Source organism: Taudactylus pleione, unplaced genomic scaffold (assembly GCF_031769625.1).
Source record: "Taudactylus pleione unplaced genomic scaffold, aTauple2 ptg000792l, whole genome shotgun sequence".
NCBI lineage: Eukaryota > Metazoa > Chordata > Amphibia > Anura > Myobatrachidae > Taudactylus > Taudactylus pleione.
In genome coordinates, this window is record NW_028285194.1 from 9,788,660 (window position 1) to 9,811,907 (window position 23,248).

At 45.1% G+C, this 23,248-nt stretch overlaps 1 protein-coding gene and 1 pseudogene across 2 annotated transcripts in view; both read left to right on the forward strand.

Annotated features, from left to right (window-relative positions):
• The window catches only part of LOC148474983 (avidin-like), a 37,932-nt gene that overhangs the window by 11,480 nt on the left and 3,204 nt on the right, over positions 1-23,248 (forward strand). The window contains exons 2-3 of one of the 2 annotated variants that reach the window (XM_088457952.1): positions 6,808-7,037; positions 8,366-8,579. In XM_088457952.1, coding sequence (XP_088314078.1) covers positions 6,978-7,037; positions 8,366-8,579 — 274 coding nt within the window. In that variant the 5' untranslated portion in view covers positions 6,808-6,977. Of the gene's footprint in view, positions 1-6,316; positions 7,038-8,365; positions 8,580-23,248 lie in introns of those variants that run through there. The other variant, XM_088457951.1, reaches the window with a different exon arrangement.
• LOC148474984 (B box-binding protein-like) lies at positions 19,290-20,283 on the forward strand (annotated as a pseudogene).

Consider the following 23,248-nt stretch of genomic DNA (forward strand, 5'->3'; position numbering starts at 1 on the left):
TGTGCACCGGATACGCAGTTGTAGATGATGAAGGTATCATAGAAGCTGAACCCCTTGGGCCACCCCACGCAGCACAAGTTGCTGAACTGGTATCACTGACCAGGGCATGTGAGTTGGCAGAGGATAAGTCAGTTAATATATACACGGATTCTAGATATGCTTTCGGAGTGGTGCATGATTTTGAGACCCTATGGTGCCTCAGAAATTTCATGACGGCAGCTGGCACACCAGTAGTGCATGTGTCACACATTAGAAGGCTGCTTACGGCCATACAGAAAACAGGCAGAGTGGCTGTTATCAAGTGTAAGGCTCACACTTACAACCAAGACCCAGTCTCACTTGGTAGCAGCTAAGCAGACAAAGCTGCTAAACAGGCAGCAAGCGCCAGCATACAAACATATACACAACTGATGACATTTCATACCATAGACACACAGAAATTAATTGAAATGCAAGATTTGTGTTCCCTACAGGAGAAGGCGGCCTGGAAGGCAAAGGGATATGGCCAAGAGTCCTCAGGACTCTGGAGAGTTGGACAAGGTAAGCCAGTAGCCCCCAGAGCATATCTCCAAAGCTTGGCTGAGGCGGCACATGGTCTAACTCATCTGGGTAAGGAAGGCATGTGTAAACTTGTGGGTGCATATTGGTGTGCACCAGGGTTCTCTTCGCAGGCTGGTAAGAGAGAAATGTTCTGTCTTACTTGTTTGAGAAAGAACACTGAGAAAACAATACAGAACCATCCCATATTTCTCCTACAGACGGACCTTTTCAAGTAATACAAATCGGCTTTATCCAATTATCACCCTGCAGGTAGTTAAATTGACATGTATTAGTTTAAACTTACATGTATTAGTTTGTATTGACATTTTCTGTAACTGGACAGAAGCATATGCAGCTGCCTCTAATATTGCTGTTTTTACTGATAAGTAAATTGTTCAGGAATTTGTGTGTAGATGTGGTATTCCCAAAGTGATTGAAAGTGATTAAGGTACTCATTTTACTGGTGAAGTTTTCCAGAACATGTGTAAATGCAGGGGTATTGGTAGCAGGTTGCACACTCCCCCTAAGCCCAAGGCTAGTGGTCAGGTGGGTAGAGAGTCAATGGGACTATTAAGCACAAGCTGAGCAAAGTCATGGTTGAAACTGGGTTAGCATGGCCAGAAGCATGCCACTAGTCTTGCACAGCATCAGGACCACTTCTAAAACCACCTCTTAACCTGTCACCTTTTGAGATTTTTTGGGGGGTAAACAACCCCATGTGATGATAGATCCTCAAGAAGATTTAAAATACAACAATGAAGTGACTGTGCAGTACCTCATAAAGATGAGTATGCACTTGAGAAAGCAACAAAAGAACTTGAAATTATTGTCTCCTGAGAGGCCAGAAACAAAATGCCATGAGATTGAGCCTGGAGAAAATGTTATGACCCGAAACTTCTTATGTTCAAGTTGTTTAGTAGACAGGTGGGAAGGAACGTACTAGGTTTTGATGACCAGCACTACAGCCTTGAAGGTAGCCGAAAGAAATACTTGGATACATCCCACCCACTGTAAGAAAGTCAGTAACACTGAGACGATTCCAGACCAAGCAGAGATTGAACCTGTTACAGTCACTCGAGAATCTATTCCGTGAGAGTTAAAGAGACAACTGCCATTAAACACCTGAAATCAAGATCAAACAAAAGATCTACTTCTACAGCATTGAAGACCACTGTTCTTTCAGACTTTTTTCGTCTCCTATTATTTATTTCCCTCTCTTTTTTCCCTATTCTTGTTTTTTCCACTAGACAATCTATTTTTGCCAAGGTAATCAGGTGATGGAGAATGGGTTTGGTGATGGTGCTGAAGGTGTGGAATCAGAGGAGAAATTGATAAAAAACTTTGGTCCAGCTTAAAGCATTGTTCAGTTTTAGTATAGTAAATAGACCTGATGAAACTTTGGGATTTTGAAACACTATGGAATATACTTTGTAAATACTATGAGCCCATAATTGAAGAGGAAAAAGGTCTATGTATGCTTAATAGTGATTTGAATATTCTTTAGAGGATTAGTATATATTGGTGGAAGGTAAAGAAATGTATGTATATTTTGAAATATTGAAATTGGTCCAATTAAGGAAAGAAATGTGAATAGATTTAGCCATACATAATTATATGTATAGTGGATGTTACACCAAACATCATAGAAAATTTAGTCCTAAATTCCCCCAAGCATCCTTTATAGGTTAGATGAGTTCCCACATCCTACCAATGGTCCCTAGGGGATCCGTTAATCGCATATAAGGTTTGTCTTACCGTTTCCTACTGTCCTCAATTGAATAATTGATGTTTGATTTGTGTTATACTGTATGTATATAAGTATAACTCGCGTGTGTGAGGGAGGCGGAGTTGCTTTGGCGGCACACGCGATGGGGGTGTATAAAGGTAATGTTTCTTCATTATTACATGTATGTCCTGATGACGAGTTTGGATTAAAACTCGAAACATTGACTTAAGAGACCGCAGTTATTGCTTTATTGATAAGCCCGAAGAGTGACACTTTTTTCTGCTGTACTGTTTGTTGATCCCAGTGAGCACCACGGCCTGAATCAATTGAAGGGAGTGCCTGCATCCATTGGTATTGTGTATATATATAAATAAATATATATATATATATATATATATATATATATATCAAGATTTTATGTCTGACTAAATGTCATAAGAAGGTATGATAGTTTATGGAGACTATCAAAGGCTGGACTGTTGAAGTAAAAAATATTAAATACACTACAAAATATGCCTTATATCCCAGACTTTAACAAAATCCCAGTTTACATTTAAAATTGGCCTAAAACACAATATCAGATTATTCTGTTCAAAACTTTTAAAATAGTCCTTGGATTGATTGAGAGTATAAATACTGTATGTTTGCTTCAATTGTTAGCTTGGACAATGGGAATCTGTGATGATCAAATAGACCCTGTACTGTAATTGTCTCTGGTCTGCAGAAAACCAACAAGAAGGTCAGATAACATACAAAATGCTAAGGATATGCAGATCTTTAATTGTAGCTCCTGACTGCATTGTGTTTAACACACCCTGTGCATGAAATGATCTGTGCATATTACTATAAGTTGTATTCAATATGTATATATAGTACAGATCAGACATTTATATTAGAATTAATAGTGACATGTGGAAAGTATTATATATAGCCTGGCTTTTGTGGCACACACAATACAAACCTGTCTCCTACTCAATCATTTATACATAGTAGTCACACATACAACCAACGGTTTACACCAAAGTACAAATGTATTAAAGAGAAGAAAACCAGTTATACATATAGGCCCTCATTCAGACCCGCTCACAAGTGCTATGCAAGCGGGTCGATGGTGAGGGCCTGTGCACATGCAGCCCTGGAGCGAGTGACAAATTCACTCGCTCTGGGGATCGCTACAAACGGGGCGGCTGTTGATGTTGATTGACAGCTCGCCCCGTTTTGTAGGCTGGGTGGGGGGGTGGTCAGACAAACGGAGGCATTCCTGAAGGAACGCCTGCCATTTGTAGGCGGCCCCACTGACATCACCAGTGATGTCAGTAGGGAGCTTCCTGCTCTGTTAGAGCAGGAAGCTACCTGGGGTTTGCGGTAGATGAGACCCTACCGCAAGGGTCTCGTTGCAAGCCCCGATAGTCACGATGGTCTTGACCATCGCGACCATCACCTGGCCACCTACAGCTTAGCGGGCGGCCAGGATGCAGGCTTTTAAAACAAAAGCGGCCGCCCTCATTCAGAGCAAGCACTCGCTTTGTGCGAGCGGCTCTGAGTGAGGGCCATAGTCCAGGGATGGGACCACATATTAACATCGTGTTTGGGGTCATAATGTACAGAATTGTGTTAGCAGTAAGCCGGTGGTTGCGAATAGATTGTCGCACATTGCGGCAAGAAGATATTAACAATGCTGGATTTATGTTTAATATAGCATATAACAATGGTTGATTTGAACTAGCTTTTTGGTGGGAACCCAGAGGTGAACATCTACAACAGCATCCTGAGCTTAGGCATCGCCCACTGTTTGAACCAACCAATGACCCCCAGTGAACTGGAAACGTGCCGCCTATGGACCAATGGAAGAAGACACAGCCTGCTATTATACACACCGATAATTTAACTGTATAAATTAGGCTCCCCTGGTCCAGAGAGTAGTAGCTGTATTCTACCGTTCATCTGTTGACGACTGTACTCTGGATCCAGGGAGCGCATGCGAAAGTATGTATACTGGTTTGTAACTCTGACCTCTTTCCTGAATTGTTTTGTACCACTGTATAACTTGTGATACTAATGTTATATCCTTTTCATACAATATTTACCTTTGTGTGTTGGACCACAGAAGCTGGTGTGTGTGTGTGTGTTCACTTGTTTTCACATAAGATCATTATACTGTGATATATATATTGCACTGTAATTTACATTTTTTGATACGACGATAGCGACTATTACGCATGACTACAATAAGGGAAGGTATTGCATATGCATCACACGTTGCATCCAATGTGCATTCACATTTGCGTATCGCCATACGCAAGGTGCGTCTATGTGGCGTCAACAGCCGTAGAGAGATTTAAACAGGATCTCACACTCCGCGGATGCAGCAACCAATGAGAGTCTGTCTGACTCTCATTGGCTGCTAAAACAAACACACCGCCACCAGGTAGTACGAGTGTACTACCCGGCGCTGTGTTTGTTACTGTGTAGTGTGGACCGCTCTCACTGCAGTCCACACTACACTTAAGTACTGTGGGGCTCGGGGGACACTGGTGGCGGGTGCAGCTGCGCTGCTGGATGCAGGCGGCTATGGACCCCTGAAACACAAAGGGCCTTGGTGCAAGGCACCGGCTGTACCACCCCTAGTTCCGCCACTGGTAGTGGCTATGATGGCATATAAAGGGGCATGTGGAGGGGTCTGATGGCATATAAAGAGGCATGTGGTGGCTCTGATGGCATATAAAGGAGCTTGAAATCTGATAAATAAAATGGTTGTAACCCCCCCTGCAGTTTTGGCCACGCCACCTGTTTGGGAATCTGAAAATAAAAAGTTGGTAACTCTATACACAATATACTCCCATAGAGAGTATTAAGCTTTTTCAAATGTGGTCACTTACTTTTAAATGAAACACACAAGTTCCTAAAAAAATGTGCCACAATGTAAATACACACAGACTCAAATGAGTACGAATACATAGAATATGGTTTCAAAAACAGTGCTTCTGGCAACCCTAGCAGTGCCTCTTGGTATGGTTAAAGTTGTTATGCTTTCATGTTTCATTTGGTTCCTTTTATGAACTCTGAACATTTTTTCTATAAACAAGAGCTAAATATATCCAGGTCAGATACATACAACTACAAACTTTGTCTCAGGAAGCCACATCTATTTTCTGGTAGGCCACACCCCATCTGTGATTTGCAAACAATAATTAATCTGAGCTATGCAACAGGTTTTGGTGATTTGCACTTTATGTTTAGCTAATAGAAAATGTTTATCTGGTGCTGGGATTTTGAACCCATTGTAATGAGTATTGGTGCGTCATGTTTCTCAGGAGCAATGTAAAACTCATCCAGTCTCACTAGTCTATATGTGCTGTGCCAGTATTTGATATAATCATCATTCTCTCCTAGCATTATATAGTAGGAATGACCATAATTTAGTCTACCATTGATGATGCCATCAATGGCAGAAAACCATTGCTGCAAACCATCAATGGTTTACACCAGGCATGTCAAACATGCGGCCTGAATAGACATTTTCCAGAGTGTGGGCTCACATATATATACAGTAATATGCGGCCCACACTACTGCCACGACTGGTGCACAGCTCCAATCAGGCAGTGTTTACTTACCAGTGTGGCAACGCTGGGTCTCAGAAGCGATCAGAAGCCTCTGATCGCTTACGAGGGCAGCGTTCCCAGTGATGCAGCGTGCGTGTGACGTCATGACATCACCTGCGTCGCCCTTGAATAACGGAGCCTGAGCCTGCCGCTCTGGATCTAATTAGATCCAGTCAGCAGCAGCGTCTGCGCGGGACGGCGGAGGTGATGATGGCATGGACTGGAGCTGTGCCCAGCGGCCGTCGTGAAGAAAGGTAAGTACTGCACAGACAGGTGAGGTCTGGGGTCTGTTCTATACTTGGAAGGGGCACAGCATAAGGGGCGTTACTGGGGGGCACAACATAAGGGCATTACTGGGGGCTCTGCATAAGGGGTATTGCTGGGGGCACTACTAAGGGCATTACTGGGGGCTCTTCATAAGGGGTATTACTGGGGGCACAACATAAGGGGCATTACTGGGGGCTCTGCATAAGGGGCATTACTGGGGGCTCTGCATACAGGGGCATTACTATGGGCTCTGCATAAGTGGCATTACTGGGGGCACAACATAAAGGGTATTACTGGGGCACTGTATAATGGGAACTACTAGGGCACTGCATAAGGGGCATTGTCACTTTTCACTGTGTCTCCTAACACTGCTTAGTAAATAGACCCCTTAATCTACTTATGGCATCAGTACAATTTTCTGAACTTCTGTGGAACTGATTGTACCTATACCATACAATTCACACGACATCAGCACACACATTTACAGAGCAGTTATGTATTTCTAACAAAAGAACGTTTGAATGATACCAGATCAAATGATGTTGTGTAACCTATTAATATTGGTTATCTAATAAGCTAGTAAATATTCTTGCATCATACACATTTCAATCATAAGTGTTAAATAGAAACAGTTTAACATGAATTCATAGCTGTTGCCAATTATTCTTCAGGTCTTAACTGTGATTCTCAGGATTAATGTTGCCTCATATTGGCTGGTAGAATGTGTACTGTGTAATAGTGAAAGTACCTGAATGAATCACACAGCGCTATAAATACAGCAGCAGAGAACATTGACAGACATCAGAGAGACTTTCCCTGGACTTTGGAGCAAGAGCTACCTATGATGGTGAAACTACTTACAGTGATTCTGCCGTGCTTGGCTCTTTGTTTTGATGCAGCGGTAAGACACAGGATTCTGCTAGGATTTAAATCTGTGTGACTGCTTAATCATATTATATTGTTACCAGTGTACTCTGATTGAACTTAATGCAGTACATTCTTTGCACTGTTATACCCCTTTTACACAGAGCTAAAACCCGGGTTGTTGCAGGGTTAACCAGGTAGCTCCTTGGTGTAAAAGGGGACAGGGTTGGATTCCTGGGTTGAGTGGCCCGGTAATCCAACCCAGGTAACTTGCAGGGTTTCACTCGGGAATGACCCATGAAACCCTGCAGTGTAAACGGCGCGATCCGGTTCACGATGACTTGGAGTGTGCCGCATGCCATTAGATTGGCTGGCTTCAGTGGCGCTTGAAGATGTCGTCATCTCCAAGCGTCCACTTCCACGCCGGAAGTGCCGGGACTGCAGTGTGAATGGCGCCGACTCGGGAATATGCTGGGTCAGTGCCGGCTAAATTCCGGGTCTGATCCGATTTAGAACCCTGTCCCGACCCAGAATTTAGGTATAAAAGCGGTATAATGCTGATTCACACTAAGCGATATATCACTCGTTCAGCCAACGAACAAGATATCGCATAATGCATTTGTCCGTGTGTACAGGCGACATGTCTGTACAGAAGTCGTTCACAGACATATTGCGTGTGCCGTGCAGCACAGGTAGAAATATCTGTGCATCTGTTAAGGTGGGTACACACGTAAAGATTTTCTGTCCAACCAGCCAACTAGTTGATTGGTTGGAATGAAAATCTGGTAAGGAAGGGGAGTAACTGATGATCACCAATTTGCTCCTAAATGCCAGAAAACAGATGAAAATGGACGTTCAGACAAGTTTGTTAAATGTTTGATCTAAACAGTTTGTTCATACAACAGTTTTTGTCCATTTAGCGGCGTTTGGGAGCAAATTGCTGATTGTCATTTGCTTTCATACCTTACCAGATTTTCATTCCACCCAATCAACTAGTTGGATGGTTGGACAGAAAATCTTTACATGTGTAACCATTAGTCTACACGGACGACCCACCAACCAACCTTACATGTGCTGCAGTGACCGCCGACACTGACATCTCAATCGTACAGGCGAATTTAAATTCTGTCCAGTTGTGATATCAGGATAGGCATATCGAGCGGCAGTTTGTTAAGTGTGTATGGGTTTAACAATTGGCCGCTCGGCAGTAGGATCCAAGAGGGTCAGCTGACATGTCAGCCTGGTGTGTATCCATCAGGCAACATTGGCACCTAGCAGAAAACACTCATGTTTTGCCCTGGTTTTAAAATATACTCTGTATACAGTAATAGTAACTGTAATCCTGTTTCTTTCTCTGTTGTGTAGCTTGCACAGTGCAGTTTGGCTGGTCAGTGGCAGAATGACCTCGGCTCTAATATGACAATATCTGACATATCAAAAAACGGAACGTTCTCAGGCACTTATCTAACAGCTGTATCTGCCACCAATAAGACCAGCATTAAGAAATCACCTCTTATCGGATATCAACAAACAAATGGGCTTCCGACATTTGGGTTTACAGTGAAATGGAATTTTTCAGGTAATTTTATTATTTGCTCTCTAATGTATCCCCTCCTGTATTCTAGTACAGATTATGTTGGCCAATGCTGTTCATGTCGTGTAAATAGTTCAGCACAGTGAGATATTATACATCTGTCAGTGAGAGATTTCCTCCTTGTCTGTGAAAACAATGCAATCTGCACATGTTATGGCCAGAGATGGTTTGGAAAACAGCTCTGCATGTGGCGTAATATTTGAGTAAAAATACTATGTATAAGCCAGAGCCATACTTGTCTACCATCCCGAGTTGGTTGGGAGCCTCCCGAAAATCGGGTGCTGCTCCCAACCTCCCTGGAAGGCAAGCAATCCTCTCAGCTGCCGCCCACCCCTCCTATCCCCCCCACAATTATATTTGAAAACCCCGCAGTGGGGGGGGGGGGGGGGCGGTGACGTGATGCACGCTGAGTCGGGTCATTTTGGCTCTGCCCCCTGCTTCACAATGCCTGTAATATCGGCATTGTGTAGCGGGGCGGGGCCAGAATGATGCAATAGTGTGGGCCCGACCCACCCACAAAAGCTCGTAGTCTGGTCGGCCCCGCCTCCTCATGCTGGCCACGCCCCCTGTCATACCGATCTGGCTGCTCCATCCCGGAAGGGGCAGCCAGAAAGTCGGCAAGCCTGGCCATAGCTGTATTCTATATCCCAAAACTTCATAAAAGGTCTTTTTATAACCAGTGTCATGTTATCAATAAGAAGAAAACTCACAGGAAATGTGACAGATTTGTTATGTGATAAGTTAATAAATAGGAATGATTGCAGATGTAAAAAGAGACAGAAGCACTGATAACATGAAAAAACAAAAGAAGGGGTTTCCTTATTCAGTGCACTTTCCCCTAATTTACATACAATAGTAATTGGAAAGTATTCATTATATCAATTAAAACCTAACTTTATAGTTTATTTTTTAATAATAAATAAATCTATTAATAATAGCAGCAAAATATATAAAATATAGAAGTTATTTCAGATAGAAATAGTGACTTAAAACTTGATGTGCAGGCTTGGATTAGTTCTGGATTTTCCTGCCAATTTCTGATTTTTCCCACCACAAATGGGGTCTCAGAAAGAGGCAAAATGTCATCTTTCATGGACAAACATCATCATTCCTGGACAAAAGTCCATGAGAGATTAAGTTTTACCTCTTTCTGAGATCCGATTTTTCGGCGGAAAAATTGGAATTTGGCAGGAAAAGCCGAACTACTTTGAGCCTGCACATCCCTAATTTTAGTGGCCTGTACAAGAAAAAGCATCAGTACCCCCCCCCCCCCAATTTTTCTGGGACTGTCCCGCTGTCCCACCCGCAGGCTGCAGTGTCCCGCGGTGGGGGGAAAGTTGGGGGCAGCATCATGTGTGCAGCGTGTATGCAGAGCGAGTGTATTCACAGTACGGGGGGGAAGCCCGGGGCGTAGCCCAGCATCTCGGAGATGCTGGGCACGCCCCATTAGTGATGTAAATGGGGGCGTGTCATCAGACCACTCCCGCTTTACGATTAGGCCATGCCACCTTTTCGGGCGCGCGCACCCTCGGCTCACGGAGATCCCGACTCTGGGACTTCGAATGTTGGGAGGTATGCACACGTTGTAGGATTGAAGGGGCCATGGCCAATGATACTGTGGCAGTGTGGACCTGGGCCTCTTGGTTGTGTATAAATCTCAGTTGTTACACCCCCCCTCCCAAAACCCCCTCGCTATCGCTCACTCTCTCTAAAATTACTTTACCTGGCCATTACAAACCACCCACACCCCCTCCCAATGCCTCTATTTTATGTTTTAAATAACCTTCCTTAATAATTCCTCTCATGATTCAATGATGAAGTGAAGATTACTGACAGTATAATTTAGATTTTCAATAATTAATAACATTGTAAAGCATCTACCCCACCCGCACTGTCACTGGCTGCTGTACTGCTCTCTCACTGCTGCTGCCAGGCCCTGTACTGTAGGCTCTCTCTCAGTCCAGGCTTCACTCAGCTGAGCTCATTCTGCCTTGCTGTCTCTGAGTCCTGCTTAGTGGATAGTTTTAGTAGTACAAGGGACACTCTGCTGACATACATTTTCATACCTCCCAACATTCGTCCCACAAGAATCGGGTCTTCCGCGCGCCGGAAAGGGTGTGTGGCCTGATCGTAAATGGGGCATGACCTAATGGTACATCACTAAGGAGCGTGCCCAGCATCTCCGAGATGCTGGGCTTCCCCCGGGCTTCCACCGGTACTGTGAATAGATGCATCTATTCTCGCTCTGCATACCCGCTGCTCTGCTATGCAGTCGTGTATGCTTCCCCCAACTTCCTAACAATATTAGAAATGAACCTCTATATACCCCTGCCTATACCTTCTGAAAACCTTCCTATAAACATCTAAACACAACGCTAATTGCGTACGCAGTATGACCGCAAATAAAGACAGGAGTGGAATCTGTGGTTCCAACGCACAAGTATTATTCAGGTAAAAGTACAGTCAGTTACACGCAATCTATACATACATAATTTAGGCGTAAAAAGGAAATAATACAGACCCAAGTACAGTATACATACGCTTGCGCCTCCGGACCCAGAGATAGACCTCAGACTAGAGACCCCTAGTACATACAACCTTCAGCATGGACTCCTCAACCAGTATATGGGCACATGTATTTATTCCCCCCCAGACTATAGCAGGACAAAGGGGAAATTTCCTGCTGATATCATTGGTTCCCAGAGGAGAAGCATATGTTACGGCACATTTAACAGGTTGTTTCAAATAGACTTTCCCTGCCTCTAACAGCCGGAGTCTTTCTGGTAACGCCTCCTGTAACATTTCATCAGCTAAACATTTTGTTGCTTGTAAGTTCTGCGATCCGTAACTTGAGTTTGCATGATGCGATCTCTACACCGATAACACCGGGATGCTGTAAAAAGTGTATGCATCAGAACGAAACCAAACACACCTTGCTTATCATGTATAATACCTTAGTTATCAAAAACCTCTATTTCTTAGCATTTAAACTAACTTAACCAACTTGAAGCATACAATTTGATGCTAATGGAACCTTGTGTGCGAATATGTAGTGTGTGGGTATTCGGGGTTTGGTATAAGGACGCTAGTTATTAATGGGTGAGATTTAAGTGCATAATCTCTCATACACGAAGTGAACATCCAGCAGTGTGGATGGCTGAGGGTTGTAGTTCTACATGCCCTCTGTCAGCAGGCCCCCACCTGTTGTGTGTTCAAAGGAAAACATAACCTCTTTTGTTCTCACAGACTCTTGTGTGAAATGCAAATGTATTACCACCTCAAGCTGTGGACTTTGGGGCCATCCTGTCTAGGATTCAGACAAATCCAATTGTGTAGATCAATGCCTGGATTATATTACAATTGCCACAACTATACTTTATCTGCATCCAGGGATTCCCAATTTGTATGTAAAAATACCCATTGTCTATTCTTATTTACTTTTACTCAGGAAGCTTGTTTTTCCAGTTGCCCTTGGTAGGTTAACAAAAACATTGCCATCTGTTCTTAGCTCCTGAGTTATAACTTGAATTGACGCTGGCCACAAAATGGTGTCTTGCGATCTCATTTCCAAAATGGAGTCTTGCGGCCATTTGCAAGATGGCGTCGCCGCGATTAAATTTTAAACTGAACTTGTCTCAGCCAATTATTCAGCTTCGACATTCCCCCCCACCGCGGGACACTGCGAACCACGGGTGGGACAGCAGGACAGTCCCAGAAAAACGGGACTGTCCCGCTGAGTGCGGGACAGTTGGGAGGTATGCGTTTTGCTAATGCTTTCTCAAGACCTTGATAGGTCTGTGACACCGCGGCATTTGTATATACTCCAACAGACACCCTCCAAAGAAATACAGATCATATGGCAAATATATACTTTAAATGTGCTTTAATAACATCTGTTACAGTAGGTTGGACATGAGTATATCGCTGTGACAGCTTTTATGTTATGTAGTAAATCACTGGTCGAAAGATCTGTGATTCTGTGGCAATAGTATTAGTATTAAAATAGACATTCTCAATTGAAACAGAAATAACACAATATAGTACTGTATATGCTCTGGTCAAGTTAAAGTAGACATTCTTGAGTGAAACAGAAATCACAATATATATGGGCTCTGAACAGGGCCGCCATCAGCGTGGTACAGCCGGTACTAATGTACAAGGCCCAGGTTCAGAGGGTGCCCTGCAGAGTGCAGATGATCCTGCCTGTGAACTGCTACAGGCAGATGTCTGCCAGTGCCTGTAATTACAGAGCAGTTTACTGTTAGAATCAGTAGTGCACTGCGGGGCCCCCTGTCACTGTGACTAGCGGCAGGTCGGCATAGGAGGGCAGAGCAAAAGCTTTAGCATTGACTGTCCCATTTACAATCTGCGTCTCTGCCGACCACCTGTCCTTCCTTCTCCCCTACAGGGGATGAGTTAGCGATGACCATCGAACATCAATCATTCAAAATCATCGATGGTTTATGGCCGATGTTGAATATTTTAAACATCGATGGCTGAAAGCCAATGGTTCTTAGCCATCAATGAACTAGTGTGAGAGGATGTTTTGTTTTCGGATGCCCCACCCCCTGGTCCCGCAGAGCCCCACCCCTGTTTTTTACTGGCTCGCCGTTCTCCCATGCAGCGGTGGTCATTGATGAGTGCAAACTATCGATTGTTTACCATAGATGGTTTGTGCACCATCGATGGTACCCACTGATTAACCCGTCGATGATAACCATCGATGGACACCCCACCAATGGCCATCCCTAGGATGAGTTAAGTCCCTTCTCCCCTCCCCCTTTCTGAGTTCCACCCAGGCTTCCCTCACTCTTACTCTGCCTTTCCTGTCTCATCTCTCTGCCCCTTCCAGAGTCCACTCCCCATCCCCTCCCCGAGGCCCTGCCCCCTCCTGATCTGCACGGCCTGTCCATTTCCCATGCCGGCTGCAGCTGGTGTCTGAGGACACATAATGCTGCAATAAAAGGTAAGTACCTTAGGGTGAATATGTACTTATTCATATTATGTGGTTGAGGTGGGGGTATATACTTATATTACCTGGAGGGTGAGGTGGGTTGAGGGGTGTAGTATATGAGGGGGTGTATAGTAATGTATCAGGGGATGAGGTGAGGAGTATTATAATGTATCTGGGGGAGGTATAGTAATGTATCAGGGATGGGAAGGGGGATGAGAGGTATAGTAATGTATCTGGGGGTGTATATATGATCTGTGAAATAAGATGGGTTTAGGGATGTAATGTATCAGTGGGTGTGTATACCTATTTTATCTGGAGGGGAGGTAGGTAGGGGTATGTAGTAATGTATTGTGGGGGTGTTGTATACCACTATTTTTGGGGGGTATGAGGTGGGTTGAGGGTTGCAGTATTGTATCTCTGTGGAGCACTGTGTGCTGTACACGACAGGTGAGGCTTTTGACGTGGCTGGTGTGTGTGGGCTAGAGGTTTGGGTGAGCGTCTTGCAGAGAGGGCATCCAAGGTTTGAGACCTGGTAAGGGACATTTTATTTTTTTATCTTCACTACAGGATTAAAAAGAAATCACTTTGTGGTGTGTGAGTTCTGTCATTTATACAGGTATCTGTGTTGACCAAAAAGACGCATTCCCAGCATTGCATAAAGACCGAGCAATTGAAGTTCAGTATTCTTATCCAACCCTACTAAACTCAGGAGCTGATTCATACTCGCTTGCTAGATGTGTTCGCTCGCTTGATACGTATGCAAATTCAGCAAGGCAGGTGATCGCACAGCAAGGCATTAGCAGCCCACTATATCTTGGCGTGCGATCACATTGTGTATGCAGATGCACACCAGCCTGTCTTAAGATGCCCACTTGTGCATGTCATCTCCAGGAAGTGTATGCAACCATCGGTAACATCGAGTACCATAGGAAGCAAACGCAGCACTTGTGGTTGACCATACCCTGCCGCAAGCACTGCGAGCGCTTCAGTATGAAATTCAACCAAGTGATGTGTACTATGATGCTACCTCTTCATAATGCACGCCTCTGAAACAGTGTTGAGATGCTCAGGCACTCCTGTGTTCACACCTCCACTCCCCCATTTCTAGCAGCCTGCCCCTGTCACCACCCACAAACAGCTTCTCTTGTTACTGATTCTGCTGGGCAGTCTATGTGCAGCGAGCGAATGGTTCCCGATCTCTCGCAGTGGTTCACGCATGCGCACTGCGATGCATATGTATGCTCATAATGCGAACCATCGGCAGCTATAGCAAACGCATCTTAGCGATAGGGTCTGAATCAGGTCCTCAATACATTATCCTCAAGTTCCCACCACCTGCCATTTCTATGCTACTTTATGCCACCTAGCAACATTCTATGCTAAACCGTCATGCATTAGACATTGTATTGTACACTTTACAGAGTCGTCTCTTTGTGTGCATGGCCACCCAAGTCCCTTCACCACCTCCCCCCCACCAAGAAACATTTTCATATTCAACATCACTGAGCTACTGTAATTATATGGCTCACCACAATCCCCCACTCTCATTCGCTTCTATTTAATGCCGCCGCATGCTGAGCTCACTATTGACATTGTAAACATTGTCTGCTGTAATTTGTAGACGTCACATCACATACACGACAGATGTGACTTTTGGTATAACTGGCATGTGTTGGCTAGAGGTTTGGGTGAGCGCCTTGCAGAGTGGGCGTCCCAGGTTCAAGAACTGGAATAGGAATTTTGTCCTATTGCATGCTGTTTTTCCCCTGCATGCTGGTACTTGGAGAACCACAAGTACCTGCATGCGAGGCATTACAGGCCCGCTGGTACCTGTATTTCCACAGCAAAAGAAATATAAAAATAAAAACAAGACACACACCATAGAAAGTTAAAGTTTATGAAAACATACATGCACACACGGAATGGGTATGAAGTATCCAGACGCTGGCAGCCAGAAGGGAGAATGTAAGTACCCTATCCCTACCCCTCCTCTTACTGGTGTCTAACCCTAACTTCCCCCTCTAGTGCCTAACCCTAACCTCCCCCCAGAGGTGCCTAAACCTTACCCTCCTTACCACACCCTAAACCTAACCCTCCAGGGGCGGTGTCTAAGCCTAACCTACCCCCGGGGGTGCCCAACTCTAACCCTAACCCTCCCCACGGCTAACGCTTAGGGCACCCCGGACTTACCTCATTTGGACTGGCGTCCTTCGGCGTTCGGTATTTCAATATTTACTTTGGTATTTCAATGCCTATCTTATGTCTCGTGCCGGGCTTCTGCATTCAGGATGTAGACCAGCGGCATCTTGTCCACCGGTCTATTGACTGCATCCCTGCACACACACTATAAATATGTTTATATTTACTGTATAGTATATATTTAAATTATAGTATATTTATAAATAGAAACTTCACGCAAGTACTGCATTAATACTAATGAAAAAAATATTCAAAACAGTTTTGAAAATTATTTTTTTTCACAATACTTTAATAAACCAGAGTACAGTACTGTACAGTATAAAAAAATTACCAGCTGCCTGAGTTGCTCTGTGAGGAAAAAAGTACAGTTTTAGAACAGTAATAGGGTACAGTAAAAGTACAGAATCAAGTCTTTCACTAGTACTGTACAGTCATTGATCTATCCATACAGCTTACATTGTAAGTCATTTTTGATTGCTCACAACATGGCTGGCTCACCTGGCACTCTTGTAATGGCATAAAAAAAACTACATGGACCTGACTTATGTATTTTGGGACTCTACTCCTAGCAATAAGATACTGCAACCACCTACAGTATTTTGTGTCATCTCTTTTAGGCTTAATCTACAATATTCCACCCAAGGTACTGTAATCCCACTGTGGGTGGAATGTAGAGTACAGTCAATGGAAGTTAATAACCAAAATGTCTGTACCAAATCTGCTTGATGCCTACTGTATTGTGCACTCTAGTTTACTTTTTTACTTCAGTTTAGTGTACAGTACCTAATCCACAGTGTGCACTTTTGAGTGTTAAACACCTTGAGCCCTGCTGGTGAAGGAGTGCTACAATACTGTATATAAAATAAAAATTATTAAAATTATTATTACTGTTCAGTCCCTCTATTTAGCTGCGCGGGTCCCTGGCCTTGCGCCTGTTGCCTGCGAGTAGCTTCTTCTGTTTTAGTAAAAAAAAAAAGGTTCAGTAAATTACAGAAACAACTAAAGTTGGCTAGTTCTAATAACTCTTCATCCACATTTCCATTTCATTCATCCCCATTTCATTTATCCCCAAGCTGCTTTGTGTAGAAGTTCATGAGGGGCAAAACACAGTCTTTAACCACCCAACAGAAATTATGGAGGGGCAACTGCCCCCTCTGCCCAACGGGTTCCCCGCATCCCTGGGAAAGACAGGGTGCCAGGGGGAAACTGACAAACACGAGGAAGCAGAGCCAGAGGGGGCGGGGTAAACTGACAGGCAAAATGGAAAGCTGAAAGACACAGGGGGGTAGGGAATGAGGCTGAAAGACACAGGGGGAAAAGGAAAGAGGCAGAAAGACATGGGAGGTGAAGCTGAGATGTGATACCCCCAAATCAGCAGTGTTTTCTCCAGCATGGAAGGGGTTAATGGCCAGGAGTTAGGACCCTGCTGATCACCTGGAGATGGTTCTGCCAGCCTTAAGGAGGGAAACTAGAGAGAAGCTGTTGGGGGTGGAGCTAGAGAAGCCCAGTCAGTGAGTCCTGCACAAGACTGGGAGAGGAGCAGCATACTGTGAGCAGTGGCTGAGTTTCTGGGCACACGTGGTGCCTGAGGAGAGCTGCAGTAGTGATAGGAACTGCACTGCCTGTGAGGATCCTCAGAGTCAGACTGGCCCATGCTGAGAGCTGCAGTAGTGATAGGAGCTGCACTGCCTGTGAGGATACCCAGAGTCAGACTGGCCCATGCTGAGAGCTGACAGAGGAAAGAGCCTCCTGCAGAGTCTGACAATTGTAACTGTCAGCACCAGAGAGCCTGCTATTGCTGCAGAGGGACACTGGCCCTTATTCAGAGGCGGTCGCAAGAAGCGATTGCTCTCTCTGAATGAGGGCGGCCGCTTGATTTTTTAAGTGTGGCCTCCTGGTCGCTAGCTAAGCTGTGGGTTACCACCCACAGCTTTAGCGACCGACCAGGGTGATGGTCACGATGGTCAAGACCATCGCGAACATCGGGGCTTGCGACGAGACCCTAAGGTTGGGTCTCGGCAACCGCAAGCCCCAGGGAGCTTCCTGCTCCGATCGAGCAAGAAACTCCCCACTGATATCACTGCTGATGTAAGTGCGGCCACCCACAAAATGGCAGGCGTTCCGTAAGGAACGCCTCCGTTTGTGTAGCCACCCCCCCGCCCCGCCTACAAAACGGGGCGAGCCGCCTCTTTTGTAGTGAGCTCCGGAGCGAGAGAGTTTCTCTCTCGCTCCGGGGCTTGCGCAAGTGCAGTGCGGCCGCTGCGCAGGGCCTTAACATCGAACTGGTTGCGAGCACTCAGCGCTTGCAACTGTGTCTGAATGAGACCCACAGTGAGTAACCAATGCAAGAACTGACACAGAGTGACCACATAGAGAAGAGAGCTTAAGAGCTGATTGTTTCTGCAACAAGGACAATCCCAGTGCACACAAGTGCAGGACAGAACTATTCCAGTGTGTCAGTGTACCTGCTGCATCAGTGAGAGCTATCCAGGTATAGCAGCAAGCTATATTGTACCCATTGCAGTAAGAGAGACATAATCATACTGCTAACACTAGTGTACCACAGTATTTGTTCTGAGTGACCACATTTACAGGGACAGCACTCCTGCATCTCAGTATACAGTGATTACCTGCACCTCCTTTGTATTTATGTGCACCAATGAGAGCCTGTACAGGGAAGATTAAGTGATAATACCTCAAGGACACACAGAGAGGGACATTGTGCTCCTTATTAGCAATTTGCAGTAAGACCTTACACCAGAACAGTTGAGTATAATTATACTCAGAGACATTGTATTGTAATGCGCTTAGTGTTACTGATAAGTTAAACTAGAATTATTCATTGCCAGTTAGTAATAGCATATGTGAAACAGGTATTATAAATGTATATTGAGCAAGTTATAGTGAGCTTTGGAAAGTGATCATAAGTTAATTCAAGTAACTGTATATATTTTTGGTATTGTCGTATCCTTGCATACTTTGGGCCTGATTCAGACCCACTCGCGAGCGGCTGTCCGCTCGCAAGTGGGTCGATGGTCTGCACTGCGCATGCGCACAACGGAGGGAGCTCTGTTGTGCGCATGCGCGAGACGCGACGAGCGAAGGACTTTCCTTCGCTTGTAGTGTCTGATCAAAGGGGGCGTGCTGTCGATGTTGATTGACAGCACGCCCCCTTTGGTGGGCGTTCCGGGGGCGTGCCTGCCAGACAGAGGCGTTCCCAAGGGAACGCCTACCGTCAGAAGCCGGCCCCACTGACATCACTAGTGATGTCAGTGGGAGTGATTTTGGCTCTGATAGAGCCAAAATCACTCCTGGCCTTGCGGTTGAGAAACTCAACCGCAGGCTTCTGCTCGCAGTGGCGATGGTCAAGACCATCGCGACCATCATCCTGCACGCTCGTATATGCTGTGGGCGGTGACCCACAGCTATACGAGCATCCAGGAGGACGCTCCATATTTATGGAGGTGGGCCCTGATTCAGAGCGAGCGCTCTGGTCAGAGCGTACGGCTCTGAATCAGGGCCTTTAACCTTTACCCCGAACAGTACAAGCGTGACGAAGTGTCTTAGCATAATAAAATTAATGTAACTTTCCCCAATGTGTGTTTACTCTTCTGGGTTCTGGGGGGTCTCCTGTCTCTCTGTTATGATACGAGGAGCCTCAAAGAGGAACTGCCCTGATCCACTCCCAAGCAGGTTCCAGAAGAACAGCAGATACAATCCACTCACTGACATCCCACCAAATTGGGGGTTTTACATTTTGGCGTCTACGAACAGGATCGACCATGGAACTGCGAGAAGGCAGCACATCTGCAGACAACAACAGTATCAGGGAAATGACTGACAGGGTTGCAGGACTCAACCAGTGGCCCACTGAGATGAGAAAGCAGATAAGAGACCTGAGACAGAAACGGGCTGTAACCGGACGTGAGGAGTGGTGTCCAGACCGCAGAGTGCGAAACCAACCCCGATGGGATGTTTCCCGAGTGACCAGAAGAAGAGTAATTAATCAATTCGACACTCGAGGGAGACTTATCTGGCGAGATGCAGAACATTGAGCGGAACTGTTGACAGCCTTCAAGAAGAGATGTAGGTCCAATTGCAGTAAGACAGGACCAAGTTAAAGTGTCTAATGTATTGTTTGCCATTGACGATAAACAAGCTAGCCCAAGAAGACTTTTGGGTCATGTTGTGTGGTTCAGTGTACCACATGGTTACGGATTCATTAAAAGAACAGACACCAAAAGAAGAGTATATGTACATTATACAGCCATTCAGGAGACCATCCCTAAAAAGTGTTTCCGGAGCCTGAGAAGTGGCGAAATGATCGAGTTTGAATTGGCGAATGGAAAGAAAGGCATAAAAGCCATTAACGTTACTGGTCCAGGTGGTGTTCAGGTATGAGGCAGCAAATATGAAACTGATTGCAAGCAATGTTGGCGGTATCCATGTCATGGAGATCCTCTATGTAACAGTCAGCAACATGATCAATACAATGACTGTGGAGAAAGGACAAGTGCAAAGGACAAGTGCAACTGATAGATGGAATGACGATCCTCCACAGTCTTACCGGAGGTGTCGGTACCTACCATATCACTAGATGAGACAAGATGGATATGGGCAGCAAGAACCTGATGTACCAGTACAGAGTGAATCGTTGGGGAGAACCCCAGAGCAGAGTGAATACTTGAGACAAACAGATGAACTGGATGTGAAGGAACCTAGTGAAATGGTGCAAATGAACCTGCAGGATGTAGTTAGGCCGCAACCCCCTTCAGAGCCAGTACGTGAGAGCAGACTGAAAGTGAAAAATACAGATTCCAGTCAGGCTGACCCCAGTCAAGCAGATTCATACCACTGACCAGGAAAGAGACACTAAAGAAGTTTTTCACATGGCCATGGCAGAGGGATCGAGACCCCTTAAACCCGATAGTCTAGATTCAGTTATGTCAAAGTCCGAATCTGATGTCCCTGTAAAAACCCCTAGTGAAGATCCTAGTGAAAATAAAGAGGTTGTGACATATCTTTATCCAGAGAAACATGGCCCAGATAGTGAGTACACCACGATAAGTGGTCAGGAGTTCACTTTCATGTTGCAGCAGGCTATATGGAGATCGAGGAAAAGTGACAAAGGTGTATTGCCCTTACGATAGAGAGTATAACTTACTGTCTGCATGTCCATATTTGCCTGTTTATAACCAAGTTAAATGTTATGTTGATTTTGTCTTAATGTACATGAGTCTGTGCTATGCTGGACTTTGAAAGTTTGCTTATTTGCGTGAGGACACGCTACATTTAAGCCGGGAGGCATGTTATACCCCCAAACCAGCAGTGTTTTCTCCAGCATGGAAGAGGTTAGTGGCCAGGAGTTAGGACCCTGCTGATTCCCTGGAGATGGTTCTGCCAGCAGGGCCATCTCTTCCATTGGGCTTGTTGGGCTGTTGCACTGTATTCTGATCTAACCCCCCCACCCCATACCCCCCGTGATGAGTGCTCCCCTCAGTCCCAGTTTCACCTCATCCACCAGCTTCAGACCAGTCAAACAGAGTCTCTCTGCATGTGTGGGAGGTCTGATGGGCATGCAGGAGGGTTTAATTTTTTGGACCATTTAAATTATTTTCCCGTGAATGGGTGGGTAGGGGCCCCAGTGCATTGCTTTGCCCTTCATGCGCATGATGCATACAGGGCCGGATTTACCATCTGGTAACCTAGGCGCCCGCCTAGGGCCCGGCGGGCCCCACGGACTGGTCATCTGAAATCCGTCCCTGATCATTTGGCAGAGTGGGGGACAAATCGGCAGTGTCAGTGCATTCATATTCTCTCTCTGTCTCTCTCTCTCTCTCATTTTTCGGGAGGGTGGGCCCCAAACCTATACCTTGCCTACTGCCCCATGATGTCTAAATCCGGCACTGACTGCATACCATCGAGAGTATGCAGCTTAGTGAGTGGGTCTGAATCAGGCCCACTAGACAATGTGTGTATGAGCTTATATCGTGAGCGATGTGTCCAGCAGTGGTGCTGGCATTGTCAAGTGTATGTACACTTGCTGATGCAGGCAGCGAGGAATGACGACGGGGGTAGGAGGGGAGGCCATGCTGCATTCACCAGCATGACTTCGTTAACGATATCCCCGGGTTGGGCTGCATGTACAGCCCACTGGGGATATCGTTGACAACCCGAGGGAGCGAGCGTGCATCTTTGGATATACAGGGGACAAAATGTGTAGGGGTCCCCTGTATTATCCATAAGCATCACCAAGCTCATTCTAGCGGGGGAGTAATGCCACAACCAGGGGAACCCTTTTACTGGGTCCACTGGCCAAAGCATTGTGAAGCTATTGTACAGTTCAGTACAGTATGTACTGTAGTGCCCTCAATACTGTATACTATAGAATATATATATATATATGTGTATGTATATATATATATATATATATATATATATATATATATATATATATATATATATAGTATATAGATACCTGTATGTATTTGTATAAATGACAGAACTCACACACCACCAAGTGATTTTGTTCTAATCCTGGGCATGCGCAGTACAATGAGACTCCATACACCACAGCATAGCATGACTAGCAGGGCGCTACGTGGCATACTGTATGGAGTGCTGCACACCACTTTCTTGAGCACACAGTGCATCAGCAGTACAGTGGCATAAAGTAGCATAGAAATGCCAAGTGGTATGAAGTTATGGACAATGTATTGAGTTTAATAGGCTTTGATAAGAATACTGAACTTCAGTTACTCGGTCTTTATGCATTGCTGGGAGTGCATCTTTTTGGTCAACACAGATACAGATACCTGTATAAATGACAGAACTCACACACCATCAACTGATTTATTTTTAATCCTGTAGTGAAGATTAAAAAAAAAAAAAAAAAAGTCCCTTACCAGGTCTCAAACCTGGGAAGCCCACTCTGCAAGGCACTCACTCAAACCTCTAGCCCACACAAGCTAGCCACTGTCGTGTACTGTAATGTGACTTGTGCAAAATACAGCAGGCAATGTGTACAATGTCAATAGCTGGCTCAGCATATTGCGCCATTGAATAGAAGCAAAGGATGGTTGGAGAGCATTAGTGAATATTTATCCCGCCTCATTAAAAGCTGTGCATGCGTATGAAATATTTTATAAAAAACTACAGGACTCACACACTTATTGTAATGATTTAAAACTTTATTACATTCTTCTACAGCCCTGATTCCATGAGGAAAACGCTGTACTATAGTGTACCGAATCACAGTTTCTGTCAGCCAATCATCAGGCAGTGATACAGAAAATGCATAGGATATCGGACGCATGCGCAGTGTAGTTTAGGAAAACCAACACCTTGTGGACAAAAAGTTGTATTACATGTTATGACTTTTCTGCGCCACAGTACGTTCCGTTACGTTTAATACTGAGTGGCGCGACTCAAGGCTTACCATGTGGCGCGAGATGTATGGCACACTGCATGGCATACAGAGCAACAAACTAGATGGGCCCGT